The following is a 19,580-nucleotide window of genomic DNA, read 5'->3' on the forward strand; positions in this document are numbered from 1 at the left end:
GTATAAAAGTGCGGAAACTTTGTGAAAATCCCTCATACATTTGGATAACATTAGGAAGGCATTGGAACACTAAAGGCACTTTGTGGAAATATGTTGGCTGTTTATAAATGCCTATTTTAGAGCAATTTACATGTCATGGTCAGGAATATATTACATTTCGGACCGACTGTAGTCACTTATATATACATGTTGGAATACAGCAAATATGACGATAGGGCGTAAAGGCATAAGTGAATTTGATAAGGGCCAAATCATTATGGTTAGATGACTAGGTCGAAGTATGTCCTTAACAGGAAAGGTGAACTGAAAGGCAGCCTTGGTGAGTACTCACAGTGGTCTGAGGAGGGACAAGCCAGAAACTGCTGACCAGCTGTTGTGCAGCCAAGACTCGATAAGATGACTTGAAGGCTATGGCATCTGATAAAGACCAACAGAAGGGCTAATGTGGCTCAAATTGAAGATCATTTTAATACCGGTGATGAGGTGAATGTGTCGCTACATGCAGTGCATCAAACCTTTGTGTGTAGTGTGGTCGACCTATCATGTGTACACCATTTACCTGCAGGGTTTTAAATTTCTTGGTACCAGAGTCCATGTCTTGGCAGGTCAGCAAATGAAGTGGGTGGTTATAATGTTTTGTCTGTGCATAATATATTTCTTTCGCAGATAATTGTGTAAGTGTAAATGTATTCATTGTAGAGCTGGATAGCAGGCATGCACAAATTTGGCTGCAGCAGCAACAGCTGTCACAATAGAGGTTTGTCTACGGAGAGTAAAAGGTGTGCATTTTCATAATAGGAGTAAAATAACATTCCATGCAAAAGTAATAAGTAAAGAAATTAAATAATAAACAAAATATTTGAACATTCTTTCAAATAGAATATATTTAAGTTGTCTTCTTTCTCATTTGGATAGATGTTAAAAGTATGCCTCCTTTCTCTCCTAAATCTCAGTTGTGTTTCTGAGTAGTAGACAAGTGTCTGTGTATTTAAAGAAAAAAAAAGAAGTGAACATAGAAGGGAACATACAGTCACTAGTTTCATCGGTTCTAATGTCACAGAGGAATCAGACTGAATTCTGTGATGACTGTGATCACAGTTATTGAGATAATTAGGTAGCTCTTTTGAATCATCCTGTTTTTTCCAATTGTAATGAGATACAGCTTACTCTAAGCTCAAACCGATGCCAAGAAGGTTGGGACAGTAGGTAAAATTCAAGCAGTCATTGTTTGCAGGGTTTTTTATTAAACAAATGACATATGCATACAACCCAAGTTAAGATGTAGTCAACATAAATTTGTTAAGTAATTAAAAACAACTGTCTATAGGCAACAGGTGATATAACTTTGTTGTTAATTAGCAGAAATGGGTTAAAGTTCACCACTTTGCAAAGAAAATACAGTGTTACCTTATAACTCAATGTCCCCTAAACTCAAAATCTTTAACACTCTACGCCAGGGGTGTCAAACTCATGGCCCGCAGGCCAGATCCGACCCGCCACGTCATTTTATGTGGCCTGCGAGAGGTTAAACGACTATGATTGTTGTGATGGTTCGAGTCGTTACAGAGACGCGCTTATAATTTAACGGGACGCCTTTAATAGACAACCGTGACATCGTAGTCATGGCAACTAACTTTAACCTTCGCTAAGTAGCCATGTGACTTTTACGGCAAAGAGAACGCGAAGTAGCGTAGTCAGTAATGTAAACAGTAATAATAAATATAAATAATTATCTTTCAGTATAATACCAAAGCATCGTCTGTAAGTAGTGGCGTTTATATTCTCAGTTGTTTGTAAATGTTTAGTGAGTATATCACAGCGTTTTAGTTAAAAATTTACCGTAATTAAATGCAATTGTTACCGTTACTATAGCAATTAGTATCTTTACACAAAATTTTAACTCGTTGGCGTTATTTTACGTTTGGTTAAATCTCATATTGTACCAGATGTAACACTTGACTACAGCTGTGTGCCTTTACTGTATTAAGTTCTTTATTGTTTTTATTGTTTGTATTTTTACTTCATTTTGATGCACACAGTGTATCACACAGCTGGCGAGCAAATAAACCGACTGTATTCTGAAGGGAGCTGTCTGTCTGTCTGTCTGTCTGTGTAGCTGGGAAAGGGGGATAAACTATTAGTGAGGGCAGAATGATTGTCTTAAAAATACACTGTAAAATCCTAAACAAACTGCATCTTTCAAAATGCATGCTGATTTTGTGACCTGCAAAGTGACACATCCCGCCAGTAGATGGTGTTACACATATTTACACTTAATCCCAAAATGTACAAGAAGATAAGTAAGAAAATTAAGCATAAGGAGGAAATTTAATGAAAGTGAAAACAAGTTTGTGCTTCTGGAAGAGAAACCGGTGCGTCTCTTGTGTTATGAGGCCGTGTCTGTGGTAAAGTAGGACAATATAAATGCAGAATTCGGACTCCAAGAAAAACAACAGACTGCAATCACAGCAGGACACGGTACAATTGGCCCTTTGAGGGCCACCATAATGCTGATGTGGCCCTCGGTGAAAATGAGTTTGACACCCCTGCTCTACGCCCTTCGTTGAGAAATTTGTACCCTTAAACTCAGCGTTTCCTTTAAAATCAATGTGTTTTTTAAAATTTATTTATTTATTTAATTTTAATTTAACAATGAACAGCCTCTTTGTTCAGTGCTCGACTTGAGCGGTGTGGTAATACGTAGTCAAAGTGTGCACATGAGACGAATCTGCATTTGTGTGGAATAACCGTCAGATTCACTCTTAAAGCTCCAAATGTATCTGTGTTTAGCTGGATTTTCCTCACTATTTCACTTTTAAACTTGTGTTACAGCTCGGGGTTCGGAGAAATTGTAGAAATCAGCTTTTTATTTTATATTTGTGTTATTTTTAGTGTATAAGTGTCAAAAATAACCCCATTATTTTTCATTAGCTTGAAATATATGCAGTTCCACGGGACCAGGGAACACATGAACAGGGAACAAATGAGTTGTGTCTTAATTTTGTCCTCATTATAATTACCAGTGCATGATTCAGGATTTGCCTCCAAGTTCATAAATGTTTTAAAGGAATGTCTGTCACCCAAAATGAAGTGATTTTTTTTCCCGCAATTTATCCCCCAAATTTTCTCTCTAATCTAGTCGTATCCAATGCATTACCCCTCCTCTGTACTGATACAACCCTCCACCGCTGACTGGAGAGCGCTGCATCTGACACGCACCCCCTCCGACACGTGTGCAGTACCGCCCACATCTTTTCACCTGCACGACGCGAGTTCATATGCAGATCAGCTATCAATCAGCCAGCAGAGGTCGTAGCTGCATCAGTTATGAGGAGCCCTGGTCTTGCTTTCCCAATCTGCGTGAACGACAGCCAATCGTTGTTCATGTGGCCGCCCAGCCCGGCCAAGGTGGCAGAGCTGAGATTTGAAACCATGTGTTTGAAATCTCAGCTAATTTAAGTGAATTAAAAATCATAAACTGACAACTCTGATGTCCAAAAATATTCAGACCCTTTGCTGTGATGCTCCAAATTGTGATTAGGTGCATCCTGTTGGCTTAGCTTTGAAATGTGTCTACAATTCAGTGTCTGTGTCTGTGTGTGTGTGATTGTCTGTGTTGGGGGTGGGTGACCAAGGCTGTGTGATTGATTGGCTTAACGTGTTAATGCATTGCCTCAGTGATTCATGGGAAACTTCAGTTATTGAGTTCAGTTGTTTGTGACACACCCATTGCTGTCAGGTGTTTTAAATCAATAAAATATCTGGGAAAGATATGTATGTGTATGCGCACACACACACACACACACACACACACCCACAAATCCATTATGCCACTAGAGCCAGGTTCGGGTTGCAGGAATCAAAGCCATGCTATTGCCCAGCCATTTGTCTACATTCGGCATATAGCAGATGCTTTTGTCCAAAGCGACTTACAGTGCTGTACGGTATACAGTCTAAGCAATTAGGGGTTAAGGGTGACAACCTGGCTGTGGTGGGGCTTGAACCAGTGACCTTTTGATTGCTAGTCCAGTACCTTAACCACTAGGCTATAACTGCCCCAGACATGTCTACACAGACAGTTCCTGGTGGAACGGTTAAAGCGTTATAATATATTTAAATATTTAGTAAAAATGCATATAAGCATTTTCTTTTATTTTTTGTCATTCTCACAGACAGTCCCAGAGAATCTGACTCTAGATGCATTGCTGCAGATGTCAAGTTCCCAGTTGCAGAAGAACATGAGAAAACTGGGCTCCAGTACTGATGAGTGCTCCCGCATCACTGCTGCCCTCTCCTGTCTGAAAAGCGCCACTGCAACAGGTCAGTTCTTAAGCACCTAACCTATTCTGCAGCACAATTCTAATGATCTGTAAAGTGCAATTAATAATTAATAATTGTGATCATTGTATTTTCCTTCTCTCTTTTATTTTCTAACTCTCTGCCTCTGCTGTAGGGCGGGAACTGAAAGACAACGGCATCCCCTGGATTGTAGAACCAGGATGTGACCTTAATTCTTCGTTCTCCGGCTCCCTTCAAAGCCCACGACCCCAAAGCCCAAACCCAGCGGTCCGGGTCCCGACAGTTCCATCAGTGCATGCCACTCAGCGTTCTATCTCTGTTTCTGCAGTGCCCTCACTGGACTTTCCAAGTGGGCCCTACATAACTAACGGACTAAGTGACCCTTTCTTCTACTCGCCCCAGCTTACACGACGCAACCTGGGCAAGGTGCCTTCCCCACCTCTTACCCCACCTCTAATTAGGAGTACTCTCCTAAAGCCCCCCCAAACTCCGCCACCACCCTCGAAGCTGCGCCAACTTCTCCCCCGCCTTCCTCGCAGCAAGAGCCACACACAGCTGGCCAACCGCATAGATGAGCCCACACAGAACAAGTAGGTCATTTAGTGTGAAATGTGAACATGTATAATGTGATGTTAATTTGTGCTTCGTTTATTGTTGGCAGTCAACAAATTCACTTGTTTAACGATCTATAATTTTAGCAATCTGCCAATATTTTGATTTTGTTGATTATTCCAGCAGGTTAAATGATAATATAATAACTGCACTAAGGGGCGGCGCGGTCCGGGTCCTTTCTGTGTGGAGTTTGCATGTTCTCCCCGTGTCTGCGTGGGTTTTCTCTGGGAGCTCCGGTGTCCTCCCACAGTCCAAAGACATGCAGTCTGGTTAATTGGAGACACTGAATTGCCCTATAGGTGAATGGGTCTGTGTATGAGTGTGTGTGTGTGCCTACCCTGCGATGGACTGGCGCCCCATCCAGGGTGTTACTGTGTGCCTTGTGCCCATTGAAAAGCTGAGATAGGCTCCAGCCTTCCCTGCCCACCCACCAAAGATAAAGGCAGTCACATCTGTGTAGATGCCAGGCCGGCCGGTAGCAGCGCTGAGATTCAAACCTGGATCTCAGCGCTGGTGGGCTAGCACAGGGTTCCTGTTTTCTGCATCTTGTCAAACATGTCTTATATGAGCTAATTTGTTCCTGAACTGGAGTTTCTGATTGGTTTAGAATAAATTCTTACATATTATAATGTATTAACATTTTCAGCATTTAGCAGATGCTTTTATCCAAAGCAACTTACAGTACTGCAGTAAGCAATTGAGGGTTAAGGGCCTTGCTCAAAGGCCCAACGGGCGGCACGGTGCCTAAGTCGGGAGCACTGTTGCCTCACAACAAGAAGGTCCTGGGTTCGATCCCCAGATGGGGCGGTAAGGGTCTCCCTTTGCATGTTCTCCGTGTGTCCGCGTGGTTTTACTCCGGGTGCTCCGGTTTCCTCCCACAGTCCAAAGACATGCAAGTGAGGTTAATTGGAGATACAAAATTGTCCATGACTGTGTTCAATATAACTTTGTGTGAACTGATGAATCTTGTGTAATGAGTAACTACCGTTCCTGTCATGAATGTAACCGAAGTGTAAAACATGACGTTAAAATCCTAATAAACAAACAAGGGCCCAAAGTAGCAACCTGGCAGTGGTGGGGCTTCAACAAGCAACCCTCTGCTTACTAGTCTAGTACCTTAACCGCTAGGCTACAACTGCCCCCAATATACCAATATAATGGATACTGGACAGTTCAGATTGTACATTTCTGGGTAATTTGTTCTGATCTGCTCTGTAGGAATGGAAAAAAGAAGAAGGTACCTGCACATGTGGGGAACGGCTATGAGGACTTGCCCTCACGCTCACCACTGCTCTCTGCCCGCTCCCCACACACTATTCCAAACTCCTACATTCTCCTGGAAAGTCTGGGAATGAAAGGTACGTCAGTGCTTAACATGGCAGCTTGTGTAATGTTACATTTAAATTTTTTAAATGGTCTTTTCATAATTGTTTTAGCAGATGCAAGAAACTCTCCACAGACCATGCGGAGGGATTTTGGTCTTACCATTACACACAGGTAAGATCTATATTGATTAATGTATTATGTATGTGCCTGTTTAGGCTTATCTTTTAAGCTTGATTTTAATATTCATTTTTCATGCTTAGTAGAAATCATATTTTTGCCTTAAAGGTTTTCTACCAAGTCATGGTTTTCTCAGATGTGTGCGGTGTGTCGGAAGAACATGGTATTCGGTGTGAAGTGCAAAAACTGCAAGTAAGCCAGCACGGGCAACCAAGCTCTATATAAGATTTATACAGATATATAATCTATATACAGATTTACCATTATTATCTGCTAATGACTTTTTCTTCACTCTCAGGTTAAAGTGCCACAACAAATGTACTAAAGAAGCACCTCAGTGCTTCTTGTCAGGTACGATTTCTTGGGATATTCATGATACACTCAGATGTACTTTTGTTCTTCTGATCAGTATATTAACAGTGCTTTTCTTTGTGTACCTGCCAGTTCCGAAAATCAGAAGAACAGAGTCTGTACCGTCAGACATCAATAACCAAGTGGAACGACAGCCACCAGCAACTTTTTCTGGCACGTTACCAAAGAACATAAAGGTATCAGTGGGAAACAAAGTTCATTACATAACACTAGTTAACACATATTTTATAGGATTACCTTCAGGTGTTGTGTGTCAGTTGCCACCAGAGGTGGAAAGAGTACTACAATATTGTACTCAAGTAAAAGTACTATTACTTTAATGAATTTTTACTTAAGTACAAGTAAAATTACTGGTCTAAAAATCTACTCAAGTAAAAAGTATAAAGTAACTCATTTAAAATGTACTCAGAGTAAACGTTACTTTTTTAACAGGAGAGGGAGTCTCTTCTGTGTAATGCAAACAGGACAAGTTGTTTTTAATTAAAATATAATAGAAAAAAACATGTTGATACAACATTTAAAACATTTAGGGATGTGTAATGTGTCATTTTAGTACAGACCATCCCATAAAACTTTTTCAAACTGTATAACCACTGAAGTTGGCATTAATTGTGGATTCTATAGACCAGCCTTCTTTTCATCGCTAACAAATACCAAACAACATCATACTGCAAATCTCATAACTCAAACCAAGTCAAGGTTACAGGTGTTGTGACTTTCACTAAATGACCCAAAGAAAACCTTCAAGATGTAAAACAAAACTTTGCCATTCTTTGACATATAACTGTTATCAAATAACGAAACATCAAACTCCAAACATGTTAAACTTTTAAAAATCGCCCTTCCCTTGCGTTTTTTTACTCAGTAACGGATGTTATTTAAAATGTAGCGAATTACAATTCTTGATACAAAATATACTTAAGTAAAAGTAAAATTACTGGTTGTAAAATCTACTTTAAAAAGTACAAGTACACCAAAAAAACTACTCAATTACAGTTACGCGAGTAAATGTAATTCATTACTTTCCACCTCTGGTTGCCACTGCTCAGTAAAGCAGGATTTTTATATAATATATATTGGACAGTTTCATATAGAGGTGGTGCTTAGGCAGAATGGGTAGCACTGTCACTGCACAGCAAGAAGGGCCTGGGTTTGATTCCCCTGGTCGGGCAGCCGGAGTTCTTTCTGTGTGGAGTTTGCATGTTCTCCCTGTGTGATCCCTCCCTTCCTCCCACAAGTTCAAAGACATGCAGTCAGTCCAATTGGAGCTACGAAAAGTGTGTGTATGTGTGTGTCAAACCTGTGATGGACTGGCGATCTGTCAGGGGTGTTTCCTGCCTCTTTGCCCAATAAATAGGACCCACTGTAACCCTGATTAGGATAAAGCAGTGGTAGAAAAGACAGTAAATGCATGAATTACTGAATAAATGAATTTTCATCATAATTAAGGGGAATTAGTATTTGACCATTTTGTTATAGCTGTTTAATATACTTCTTTAATGTACTGCTTTCAGGTCCTGCCTCCACCTGTCAGTCAACCAGACTCCAGCAGTAACCCCTCGTCCACTACCTCCTCCACACCCTCCTCACCTGCCAGTGATGGCCGCTTTAACTTCCCAGGTTAGTGACTAAAATGAGATATTACCAGACATTTTTCCCCAACTATTTTTTAAAAATCTGCTGGATGGGAGCTGCTACATAAATCTATTGTACTTCTATTGATCAGTAATTCTTTTCACCTTTAAACTTGCTGGCCATATGAAAATTTAAAGTGTAATTAATTTGTATAGCACATTTTACAATGGACATTGTTCTGAAGCAATTTGACAAATTTCAGGCCATGTCTTCGATTTTGGTTTAAGGCTATGATCACAGTATATGTTGGGGGCATGTCCTCCAATATTCAGATATGCTTAAAATGCAGCCCAACATAATAATGTAAAAATTAACATATTCTACTTGCTTTGCATAATGGTGGGATCCGTCAGTTTTCCATATGGCAGGAATGTTTTAGAAAAGCAGTAGTTTTTACCATGCGTGATACAGACACTGATGTCATTGGTCCTGTTTTCTTCGGCTTTTTTCTTAATGATCGTCTGAAATGATACATTTACAAGATGCTGGTGTTGGTCACCCTTTCCCACTGAATTCCCAAAACAGAACTAAATAACTCTTACTTGTTGTCCTCTTTATTCACTTGGGTGGTTTTCTTTTCACTCTGTCCTGATCATTAGCCGCCTGCTACTTTCAACTCAGACAACAGTTTATATTTCCTGGTGAGTTAACACTAACCCTTTCCCTGGTTTATTCTTTTTCAAAAGACTAACCCACTAATGTAAAATGTACAAAGAGCATTGTTGGCTTCCTGCAGTACATAATTTAAACTGGCTTTAGTTTGACGTTATGCTAAATGCTTTGCTTTGTATGAACGTGCTAAAATTGCTTGGGTGTTGTGTAACGCCGCCTACTGGACACAATGATGCATTGCTTTCACTGGTACATGATATCTGGCCATTTGGATGTTGACATCAATAAAAAGTTTACTCATTTTGGCACCTGTAATAGCCTCCACTTATTTGGGAGTACTTTTTTTGGTTTGCTGCTTTTGTGATCCACAATTCAACATTCCTGTTTATTCCATAGGTTCCATAGGCTGCTAGAGTTGCTTCACACTTACCATGTCCAACTTTGTCTTTACTAACCCTTCTTTGTGCTCAAATGCACAGTCATGTGTGTTGCATACATCAAAAGGTGTAGATCAGGCTTGTCCAGCGTCTTCTGTCTTAAATTGCATTATTAGTGGCCCTAATACTAATTCAAGGTGCAATCCCCCTTTTTACCAGATGGTGGCAGCAACACTGTATAAGTACGCATTCACATGAGAAGCAGCAAAACAGTGAATGTGACGTACTTATTATGACGTGATAAAAGCGACACAGGCTGTACGAACAACGATTAACGTGGACAAAATTTTATGTGACGTATTGTACTAAACAACAACCTAAGAGTTTGAGTGGTGGAGAGAACTTCCCCAGTAATAATTTAGACAAACTCAGAGTTCCTGTGTCGTTCTTTTAGTACATAAAGCCATGATAAGCTTTATTTTTGTAAATGCTCCCTGTCTTTTATTTTACAGAGTTTCTGAAAGTTTTAAAGTTCAGTTAGGAATTCAAATAACTTGTTCTGATTTGTTCATCTGAATGCTTACATTTGGTCGCTGTTCGCTGTGTGAAAATAAAATTATGCTTATTTTATTGTTTAAAATAATGTCATCAGGGACTGTTGGCCCCCGGGCACTTTCACATTATCAAATCTGGCCCTCCTAGAAAAAAGTTTGGACACCACTGGTGTAGGAGAATTGACAAATCACAGATTTTACGAAATTGAGCTTTTTTTGAAAATGGTGCTTGAATGTGTATGTGCATTTTATTTTCTGCCTTTTTTCAGCATTGTAAAATTAACACATCATAGCTATTAGCCTTGTTTAGAAATGGAATACTTTCATGCTACTTCTAAACATCTGTGTGATTTACTTTTCCTGCAGACATATCAAGTTCCCTGCGTCAAGATGACTTAGGGTAAGGCTGTATAACGATATTAACCATTTACCTCATAGTGGATGCCTCACAGTAACATTGTTTTCCAAGTCCTGGGTATTCCTGCTTTATGTCCAGTGCATTTTTGCTATAATTCTGTTTGATGTTGACTGACATGACATCCATATTGATGATTTGCTCAAGGTCCTCAGTGACTTCAGGGTGTCATTATTGTTCAGTACTTAAGAGTTTCTCTCAATGAATCTCAGTGGCACCAAAACTTGCAACATTGGCATTATGTACACAAATGATAACTCTAACATATAGAAACATTCATGGGGAACCCTGCTGGTTACACATTCTAATATTGTAATTGTCATTCTTTTCTGATTTTTTAACCATGTATGTCTAAAGAGGCTCACTGAATGTTTGTTTTTTCTTTAGAGAGACAGAAGAAGTGGCTAATGAGATGAATTTGCAGACAGTGAAGCAGGAGGAAGTTGTGGTGAGTATGGCAAAAGGCTGCCTTTCTACACTAACCACCAGATCACATCAGCATTTTAACAGCATACTTAAACTTTTTACAATTTAGTCACTAAACACTCCAAAATAGCATTACCTGCATTGTTTTCTTTGTTTGCACTCATTTCATTTTACTTTTTAATACCCTATTTTCATTGTTTACATTAAAAGTAGGAGGTTTTTAGCTGACCATCATGCAAGTAGTCAAGCAAACAAAAACCCTCATGTGCTTTAAAACCACATGCTACAAATAGCCCAGCAAGCTGCTTTCTGTATGTGCTGTTTTGGCTTATTGATACGATGCTTAACACAAACCTTTGTGCTTTATATTTGAATTATATTTGAGTAGTTATGTTATGTTAGTTATTATGAACAGAGTAAAATATGTTTTACTACATGAAGCTATATTAGGTTGCTATAAATAGTGTTTTTAAACATAAATGTATAAATATAGCTTGTGTGCATTAAGCAAATAAGATGATAATGGGACCATTAAAGCTCCACAGCTATCTAGCTTTGGCTATTATTTACCACCATACTTTAAAGTTTCCCCTTAAATTAGTTACTTACCATGCCTTACCAAGAAGCATATGATAGTAGTAATACAATAATTTCAATATACACCGACCAGGCATAACATTATGACCACTGACAGGTGAAGTGAATAACACTGATTATCTCTTCATCACAGCACCTGTTAGTAGGTGGGATATATTAGGCAGCAAGTGAACAATTTATCCTCAAAGTTGAATCATTAGAAGCAGGAAAAATGGGCAAGCGTAAGGATCTGAGCAAGTTTGACAAGGGCCAAATTGTGATGGCTAGACGACTGGGTCAGAGCATCTCCAAACTGCAGCTCTTGTGGTAAACCGGCGACAGGGTCATGGGCAGCCAAGGCTCACTGATGCACGTGGGGAGGGAAGGCTGGCCCATGTGGTCCGATCCAACAGACGAGCTACTGTAGCTTAAATTGCTACAGTAGTTAATGCTGGTTCTGATAGAAAGGTGTCAGAATACACAGTGCAATGCAGTGTGTTGCGTATGGGGCAGCAAAAGGGGGACCAACACAATATTAGGAAGGTGGTCATAATGTTATGCCTTATCAGTGTAATAATCTACTGTTATTGTTATTGAATTGGAGATGATAATCCATTTATATAAAACAATAATAGTCTATATTTAAAAATGGTTATGCAGTTACAAATCTTTATAAAAGACATAGATTTTCTGTTGTGGGAAATGTTAAAAAAATATTCTTATAGCATCTTTAACAACAAGCCCAGGCTCAGAGATTTAATAGTTTATATCCTCTAATTAAGAACGACGAAGTAGATGGTGACGAAGATCAGCAGGAGGATGAAAAGCAAGAGGGTCCTGGCTCTGATGGAGATTGTGAAGAAGACGACGAGCTGGATGACCTGCCTCCCAGGAGGCGCTCGAAAGACCCGATTTCGCGCAAAGTCAGTCAGACCAGCGTGTACCTGCAGGAGTGGGATGTGCCCTTCGAGCAGCTTGAGCTGGGGGAGCTCATTGGTAAAGGTCGCTGGGGGAAGGTGTACCGGGGCCGCTGGCACGGTGAGGTGGCAGTGCGACGCCTGGAAATAGATGGAACTAATCAGGGCCACCTGAAGCTCTTTAAGAAGGAAGTCATGAACTACAGACAGACTAGGCACGAGAACGTGGTGCTGTTTATGGGAGCCTGCATGAACCCACCTCAGCTGGCTATCATTACGAGGTAAGTCTGGAGGAGACGTTTACATCAGTAATGTGTTTGCATTTTTCCTTACACTTCCATTCATTTTTGTTTTACAGAAATGGGCACACTGTGTTGTTTTTGCATCAGCAAAAAAAAAAAGTATCAATTTGTATAAATACTTGTATAAAAACTGTTTAAAACAGTTGAATGGTAAAAGGCATTTTACAGCGGTATCATCAGTTGCACATCTTAGGAAATGTAGGAGTTTTGCTAGGTTTATATTATTAATACATTAAAACAACCTAGCCATAATTAAGGTACAAAACACTTGTAATCTCACGGTTGGACTACTGCAGCTCCCTCCTGGCAGGTGCTCTGATGTCCACTATTAAACCCTTGCAGCTCATTCAAAATGCAGCTGCCCGTCTGGTTTTTAACCAAACTAAACACTGCCACATCACCCCACTGCTGCGTTCTCTTCACTGGCTTCCTGTATTTGCACACTTTCAGTTTAAAACACTGATGCTCGCCTACAAAGCCAAAAAACCAGCCCCAAGGAACCTACGAGATCTAATCAAACCCCGCTCTGTACCATGCAACCTCCGAGCCACTAGTCTCGCTCGACTTGATCTTCCACCCAGGACTCGAGGAAGACAAGCATCAAGGCTCTTCTCTGTACTTGTACCCAAGTGGTGGAACGAACTTCCTCTGTCTGTCCGAACATCTGAGTCTCTCGCTGTCTTCAAAAAGCGATTGAAAACCTTCATCACCTCTTTACTAAGCACTTAAGCGGACTTGTACTTACTTACTAGCAGTCTTATTTTTTGTCCCAAAAAAAACTTTGGTTCTAACAGAGTTTCAGCAGATGTGTTCTTGGACTGTTGTCTACTTCAGCTAGAGTAAAGTAATGTTTACTATGGAAGCACTTCTGCAAGTCACTCTGGATAAGAGCGTCTGCTAAATGCCGAAAATGTTAATGTAAAACAAAAAAAATTTATAAATGGGCTGCTGAGGTCATTTTGGAATTCATAGTTTGATGATTCCACCAAATATACAGGGCTGAACGCTACAGGAAGTCTTTCCTAACAGCGGCAAATCAGACTCTTCAATAATTCATAAAAATTTAAAGCAAATACCTAACGTTATTGTGGAGCAGTGTAGATTTTAATCCACCAAAACTGTATAATTGATGCATTTCTTTTAGTCTAATTCAGTCTAACATATAATTTGTTTGTCTTTTAGTTTTTGCAAGGGTCGGACGCTGTACTCCGTTGTTAGAGATTCTAAAAGCTCACTCGACAACAACAAGATCAGGCAAATTGCTCAAGAAATCGTAAAGGTATAAATCTAATAATCTTTAATCTTTTCTCCTTGTGTCCATCTGTTTTTTGTCGTCTTTAATTAACTTAATCGTTCTTGTTGTTGCATCTGACAGGGAATGGGCTATCTTCATGCCAAGGATATTGTGCACAAGGATTTAAAATCTAAAAACATCTTTTATGACTCAAACAAAGTGGTGATCACAGACTTCGGTCTGTTTGGCATGTCAGGAGTGGTGCAAGAGGATCGGTAAATAACTTTTTATGATATATTGTGGGTTTGGTTTTAGACAATGCATTATAGTAGTAGTTTGAAGTAGTAGTTTAGTAGTAGTGCAGTAACTTATACTGTGTGTGTGTGTGTTGTTGTTTTTTTAAGTCGAGAAAATGAGCTGAAGCTTCCTCAGGGCTGGATCTACTACCTAGCTCCTGAGATTGTGCAGAAGATGTGCCCTGGCAATGAAGACCAGTTACCTTTTTCCAAAGATGCTGACGTTTATGCCTTCGGGTAAAAACCATGACTAAATATTTCCTCTTCCTAGCTTCTAGTATTTAACTATAACTAGGTTGAGAAAAAAAAACAAAGCCAGTAATGACTACAATAACATTATTTTTATTTCCACTGCGTTGTATGGGACTGACGTATGAAAGTAAAATGTGGGCTGTTGAAAAAACTGTAAATTACACCTTTTTAAAATAAAAAATCCCATTAAATATAAAAATTTTTTGATAGGAGTAAAATGTAACAAATTATTATTAGTTTCTATAATCTTTACACTTAGTTTAGGTTATTTAACTGAAGCTTAACATCTGAACTATATTATTTGACATCTTAATCTGTATTCTGCCTGGTATCTGTCAAATTAATAAATGAAAATATTTATTGTGTTTATATTCTAGCACTATCTGGTATGAGCTGCAGGCACGAGACTGGCCGATTAAAAACCAGCCCGCCGAGGCTGCTATCTGGCTACTAGGCAGTGGAGAAGGCATCAAGCAGCAGCTAGCCCAGATCAGCTTGGGCAAGGAGGTCACGGTGAGACCAGAACTTCACGTTACTGATTACTACTGTCAGAGTTTTAAGCATTTTAGGTTTTTTTCCATTTAAAACAGGGTTCCCCAACCACCGGGCCTCACATAAAGAATAAATAATTAGAGATCGCTACATCAGCCATGAAAACACTTTTATTTCCAACACATGGGTGTTTATTGTCTCATATCACCCCCAGGTGGACACAGCGTCTCGTTGCAGTGAAAAAAAGCTCATTTGTGAGCAGTATAGTTATTCTGTTTTAAGTCCCTCCGCCCCCGCCGGTCCATGAAATTATATTTTATATGAAACCGGTCCGTGGTGCAAAAAAGGTTGGGAAGCGCTGATTTAAAACAATAATTTAGATCTGATACAGCAATCAAAAATCATAAACAATAATAATTTAACTTAGGGACCAAAACTTCCATGACATACACTAAGAGCCAAAGCATTGGGACCCCCCCTTTTCAAAAATGTGTATGCTGCGCTCAAGTGGTGCAGTGGTAAAACAAGCTAGCACACCAGAACTGACATTTCAAACCATCTGCCATCTGGCTGGGCTGGGCATCTACATGAACAACGAATGACTGTTGTTCATACAGGCTGGGAGGCAGATAGGAACTCCTCATAACCGAGGCAATTACGACCTCTGCTGGCTGATTGATGGTGCCTGCACAGAGACGAGGGATAATGCGTTGATCAGGGTGTGGCTTTCTGTACACAAAACTGATGCAGTCGGCTACTGCACATGGTGTCGGAGGGGGCGTGTGTCAGTTTCGCTCTCCTCAGTCAGGCTGGGGATCGCCATGCAATCGGGTAATTGGATGCGTTAAAAGTCGGGAGAATTTCTGCTTATTTTATGCTAATTTTGAACTAATGATGCACTACATTTCCAACTTTTTAATGCACATTCACTTGTTAATTGACGTGTCTGTTGTGTCTACCCTAATAGGACATCTTGTCTGCGTGCTGGTCGTTTGAGCCAAGGGACAGACCCTCATTTTCTGTGCTAGCTGACCTGCTAGAGAAGCTTCCCAAACTGAACCGCAGACTCTCTCACCCTGGACATTTCTGGAAGTCTGCTGAGTATGTATCATAGAGTTGTGGGTTTGCATGCTGGACTCCTGCACTGCCACACTGCACAGAATGAGATGGAGAGAGAGAACTCATTTCCACAGTGAAATGAGTCTATCTGTTCAGCCTAGCGAGTTGCCTGAGCCTTTTTGTAGTGTGTTAAGTATCTGATTTATAGTTTTACATTTTTATGTGTGCTGTCAATCTGTTTAACACTGATAGGTTATTTATTTTTGTAAATAAATATAAGTCTTAAATGTGAATGTCTAGTCTGAGAAACTGTATCTTCTAACTAAGAGGTTAAAGAGAGTTTTTCTATACATTATTTCTTTTCTATAAAGCAGGTGTAGCATACTAACTAGGACCCAAGAACAGATGCAACATTACTGTTATATTTCTCATACAGGTAGTAAAGATTCCACATAGTGCTGGGTGATGTATGTAAAAAGTTACAATACCCATTTAAAAATGCTGGCTTGTATAGCACAGACTAATTCTATTATTACTTTCAAAACAAAGGCTTTTTTATATATATATTTTGTTTCTGCATGTTCTCCCCTTTTTCTCCCGATTGCGTCATGCTTCCTCTCCACTAATGCCGATCCCCACTCGGATTGAGGAGAACGAAGCTAACCCATGCCCCCTCCGACACGTGGACAGCAGCCGTATGCATTTTGTCACCTACACTTTGACGAGTGCAATCTGGATCAGCCCTGTGTACGGAGAGACACACCCTGACAGCACTCTTTTCCCGTCTCTGTGCCAGCAGAGGTCATAATTGCATTAGTTATGACAGAGTCCCTGTCCGGCTTTTTAATGTCCCACCCCTATCTGAACAACAGGCCAATCATTGTTCATGCGGGTGCTCAGCCCAGCCGGCAGGCAGAGCTGAGACTCGATACGATGTATTCGAGAACCCAGCTCTGGTGTTCCAGCGTGTTTTTACTACTGCGCCACCTGAGCGGCAAAACAAAGGCTGGGTGGGTGCTCAGGTGGCGCAGCAGTAAAACATGCTAGCACACCAGAGCTGACATTTCAAACTCATTGGTTCAAAAGGCTGGGCGCCTACATGAACAACGATTGGCTGTTCATTCAGGGCGGGAAGCCGGATAGGGACCTCATGACTCACTTACGACCTCTGCTGGCTGATTGATGGCACCTGCACAGATCAGGGTGTGTCTCTCCGTACACAAAACTGATCTGCATATGAACTCGTATGGCCTCGTGCAGTTGAAAAAATGCAGTTGGCTACTGCACACGTTTCGGAGGGGCTGTGTGTCAGTCTCAGGTCTTCTCAACCAGGGTGGAGATCAACATCAGTAGAGAGAAATCATAATGCAATTAGGTAATTGGATACGACTAGATTGGGAGGACAATTGGGAAAAATGTAAGTGAGTGTTGTTTCCATGTCCGGTGTGAAATGGGTGATCCAACACCAGTATCAATAAAAGTATAGGGTACTGTGTGTATACATTTTTTAAACCTAAAGTTTACACCCAGGTAAAGTGTGTGTTTCTATTCTCTCTAATGTCTCTTTTCTCCTTCTGTTTCCTTTTCTCTGCTGGGACTGGACTGAATCACCTGTTTCTGCTGATCTCTCCTCTTACCTGGATCCCATCACCCTCCTACTTCTGTGCTGCACCTCAAAATTCATTCCTATTCTCATTTCTCATATCTCCTTCTCTTCTATGCCCTTTTCAACTCCTCTTCTAATCACAATTATTCCTGTCTGCCAGCTCGTGGCATCATCACTGTCTGCGGGAGCAGTGTAGCCAGGGAATGCGCTCCTGCTGCCCGTACATTTACGAATAATGCGGTTAGTTTTTTGTTAGCTGCAGTTAACAAGAGTATGGCTGGTCCATGAAAGGAATTCCTATATTTTGCATTTACTTTAGTTTGTATTTGTGTCTGAGATGAACATAAAATTGTAAGTGTTACTCTGGCACTGTTGCCTACAATATATTTACAGTACTTTATGGATAGCAAGGTGCCACTTGCATACAGACTTTACTGTATTTAATTCTAGCTGTGTTGCCTTTTCTGGTTTATACTATGTGGCTGGATCCAGCTGGATATACATTCTGTGGTTGTACAGTGTCCTTGAGTTTTTTTAAAAGCAGCTTATAAATGAATTATTATTATAAAGCTGAATTTTCAGCTCAGTCCACATTTGGATGGCTGCTTCTACAGTCAATATTTTTAAGTAACAGTACTTTAGAAATATTTTTATTACACCCACCTCTGATAATCTAAGATTTGTAGAAATATGTAGAATATCCCTATATCTACTCTGATTTTAGGAGAGAATCCTCTTTTTTATACATTTTCTCCCTTATCTCCCGATTTTTAGCGTGTCCAATTTTTACCCAATTGCGTAATGCTTCCTCTCTACTGGTGCTGACCCCCGCCCCGATTGAGGAAAGCGAACTGTCTCTTGACTCCTGGACTGACACACGCTCCGTCTGACGTGTGCAGTAGCCGACTGCATCTTTTCACCTGCACGAAGCGAGATCGTATGCGGATCAACTTTATGTACGGGGAGCCACACCCTGATCACATTATTCCTCAACTCTGTGCTGACACAATCAATCAGCCAGCAGAGGTCGTAATTGCATCAGTTATGAGGAATCTCTTTCCGGCTTTTCCCTCCCTGTATGAACAACAAGCCAGTCGTTGTTCCTGTAGCCACCCGACAAGTTTGGAATGTCAGCTCTGGTGTGCTAGCGTGTTTTATCAATCCTCTTTGAATGCTCTCAGATGTTTGTACCTGGAAGCTGTTTCTATTTGCTAAACCAGAATAAAATGTGAAACTGTAATTCTGCTGACCTTTCCTTCATGCCTTACTCAGTCTGTTAAAGCTAATGTAAGTGTCCTAGTCTGTATTGTTTAAAACTGGCAAGTTTTTTGCACTTTACTCAACAGCGAAACATTGTATATAAACCTGTTTCTATTTTTCTCTTTGTCTGCAAAGAATGACCAGGTTTGATGTGTATGTTTATCTGAGTAGTTAAATAGAGCTAAAATAAAAGTAGAAAATTGAGCCTTTCCAACTAGTAGAAACGTGTAACTGTAAGAAAAATGTTCAGGGTAATTAAGTGTGTGGTAAATATGAAAAGTACAATGTTCTGAGTATTTTAACAGGGTTCTTATTTGCACTATAAGGAACCGTGTGTGTTCAACACGCTTAGCATTTTAATTTTGGGGTGGTTTTGACGATGTGAAGTTTTGGGCAGTTAAATTAAACTTCTGTTGACTTCAGCGCTCGAGTATTTACTCAACAGCAAAACTTTTATGTAACCAGAAACTGTAAATATAGTTTTTATTTAAGACATGGCTAAGCTTTCTGTTATTATTTGTACAAATTTGTATATGTAGATTATAAATATGTTCAGTGCAGAATTATTAAATAGGTACTTTATTCCTGTTTTATGGATTGACTTATGGAATGAACGTTATTGAACACATTGTATATTCTGCCTTTACTTTTAATGTCCTGTGAGAATGTGTTTTGTACAGCATGTGAATATGTAAGGATTTATTATGTTGGGTTTTTTATTTTAATTAAAAAACAATAAAGATTGCTGGAAGGAATCATGTGAACATGCTTGTTGGTTAAA

General features: G+C 40.0%; 1 protein-coding gene across 1 annotated transcript in view; it reads left to right on the top strand.

The window, feature by feature from the left end:
* The window catches only part of LOC134334235 (kinase suppressor of Ras 1-like), a 58,289-nt gene extending 42,111 nt beyond the window's left edge, over positions 1-16,178 (top strand). Inside the window, exons 3-18 of the mRNA XM_063016473.1 lie at positions 4,173-4,320; positions 4,454-4,889; positions 6,130-6,269; positions 6,348-6,408; positions 6,523-6,606; positions 6,713-6,765; positions 6,859-6,962; positions 8,301-8,406; positions 10,331-10,364; positions 10,767-10,827; positions 12,164-12,579; positions 13,783-13,879; positions 13,976-14,109; positions 14,239-14,367; positions 14,760-14,895; positions 15,842-16,178. Coding sequence (XP_062872543.1) covers positions 4,173-4,320; positions 4,454-4,889; positions 6,130-6,269; positions 6,348-6,408; positions 6,523-6,606; positions 6,713-6,765; positions 6,859-6,962; positions 8,301-8,406; positions 10,331-10,364; positions 10,767-10,827; positions 12,164-12,579; positions 13,783-13,879; positions 13,976-14,109; positions 14,239-14,367; positions 14,760-14,895; positions 15,842-15,988 — 2,286 coding nt within the window. The 3' untranslated portion in view covers positions 15,989-16,178. The remainder of the gene's footprint in view (positions 1-4,172; positions 4,321-4,453; positions 4,890-6,129; positions 6,270-6,347; positions 6,409-6,522; positions 6,607-6,712; positions 6,766-6,858; positions 6,963-8,300; positions 8,407-10,330; positions 10,365-10,766; positions 10,828-12,163; positions 12,580-13,782; positions 13,880-13,975; positions 14,110-14,238; positions 14,368-14,759; positions 14,896-15,841) is intronic.
* Positions 16,179-19,580: the final 3,402 nt, after the last annotated feature.

The sequence above is a fragment of the Trichomycterus rosablanca genome, chromosome 20 (assembly GCF_030014385.1).
Source record: "Trichomycterus rosablanca isolate fTriRos1 chromosome 20, fTriRos1.hap1, whole genome shotgun sequence".
NCBI classification, from domain to species: domain Eukaryota; kingdom Metazoa; phylum Chordata; class Actinopteri; order Siluriformes; family Trichomycteridae; genus Trichomycterus; species Trichomycterus rosablanca.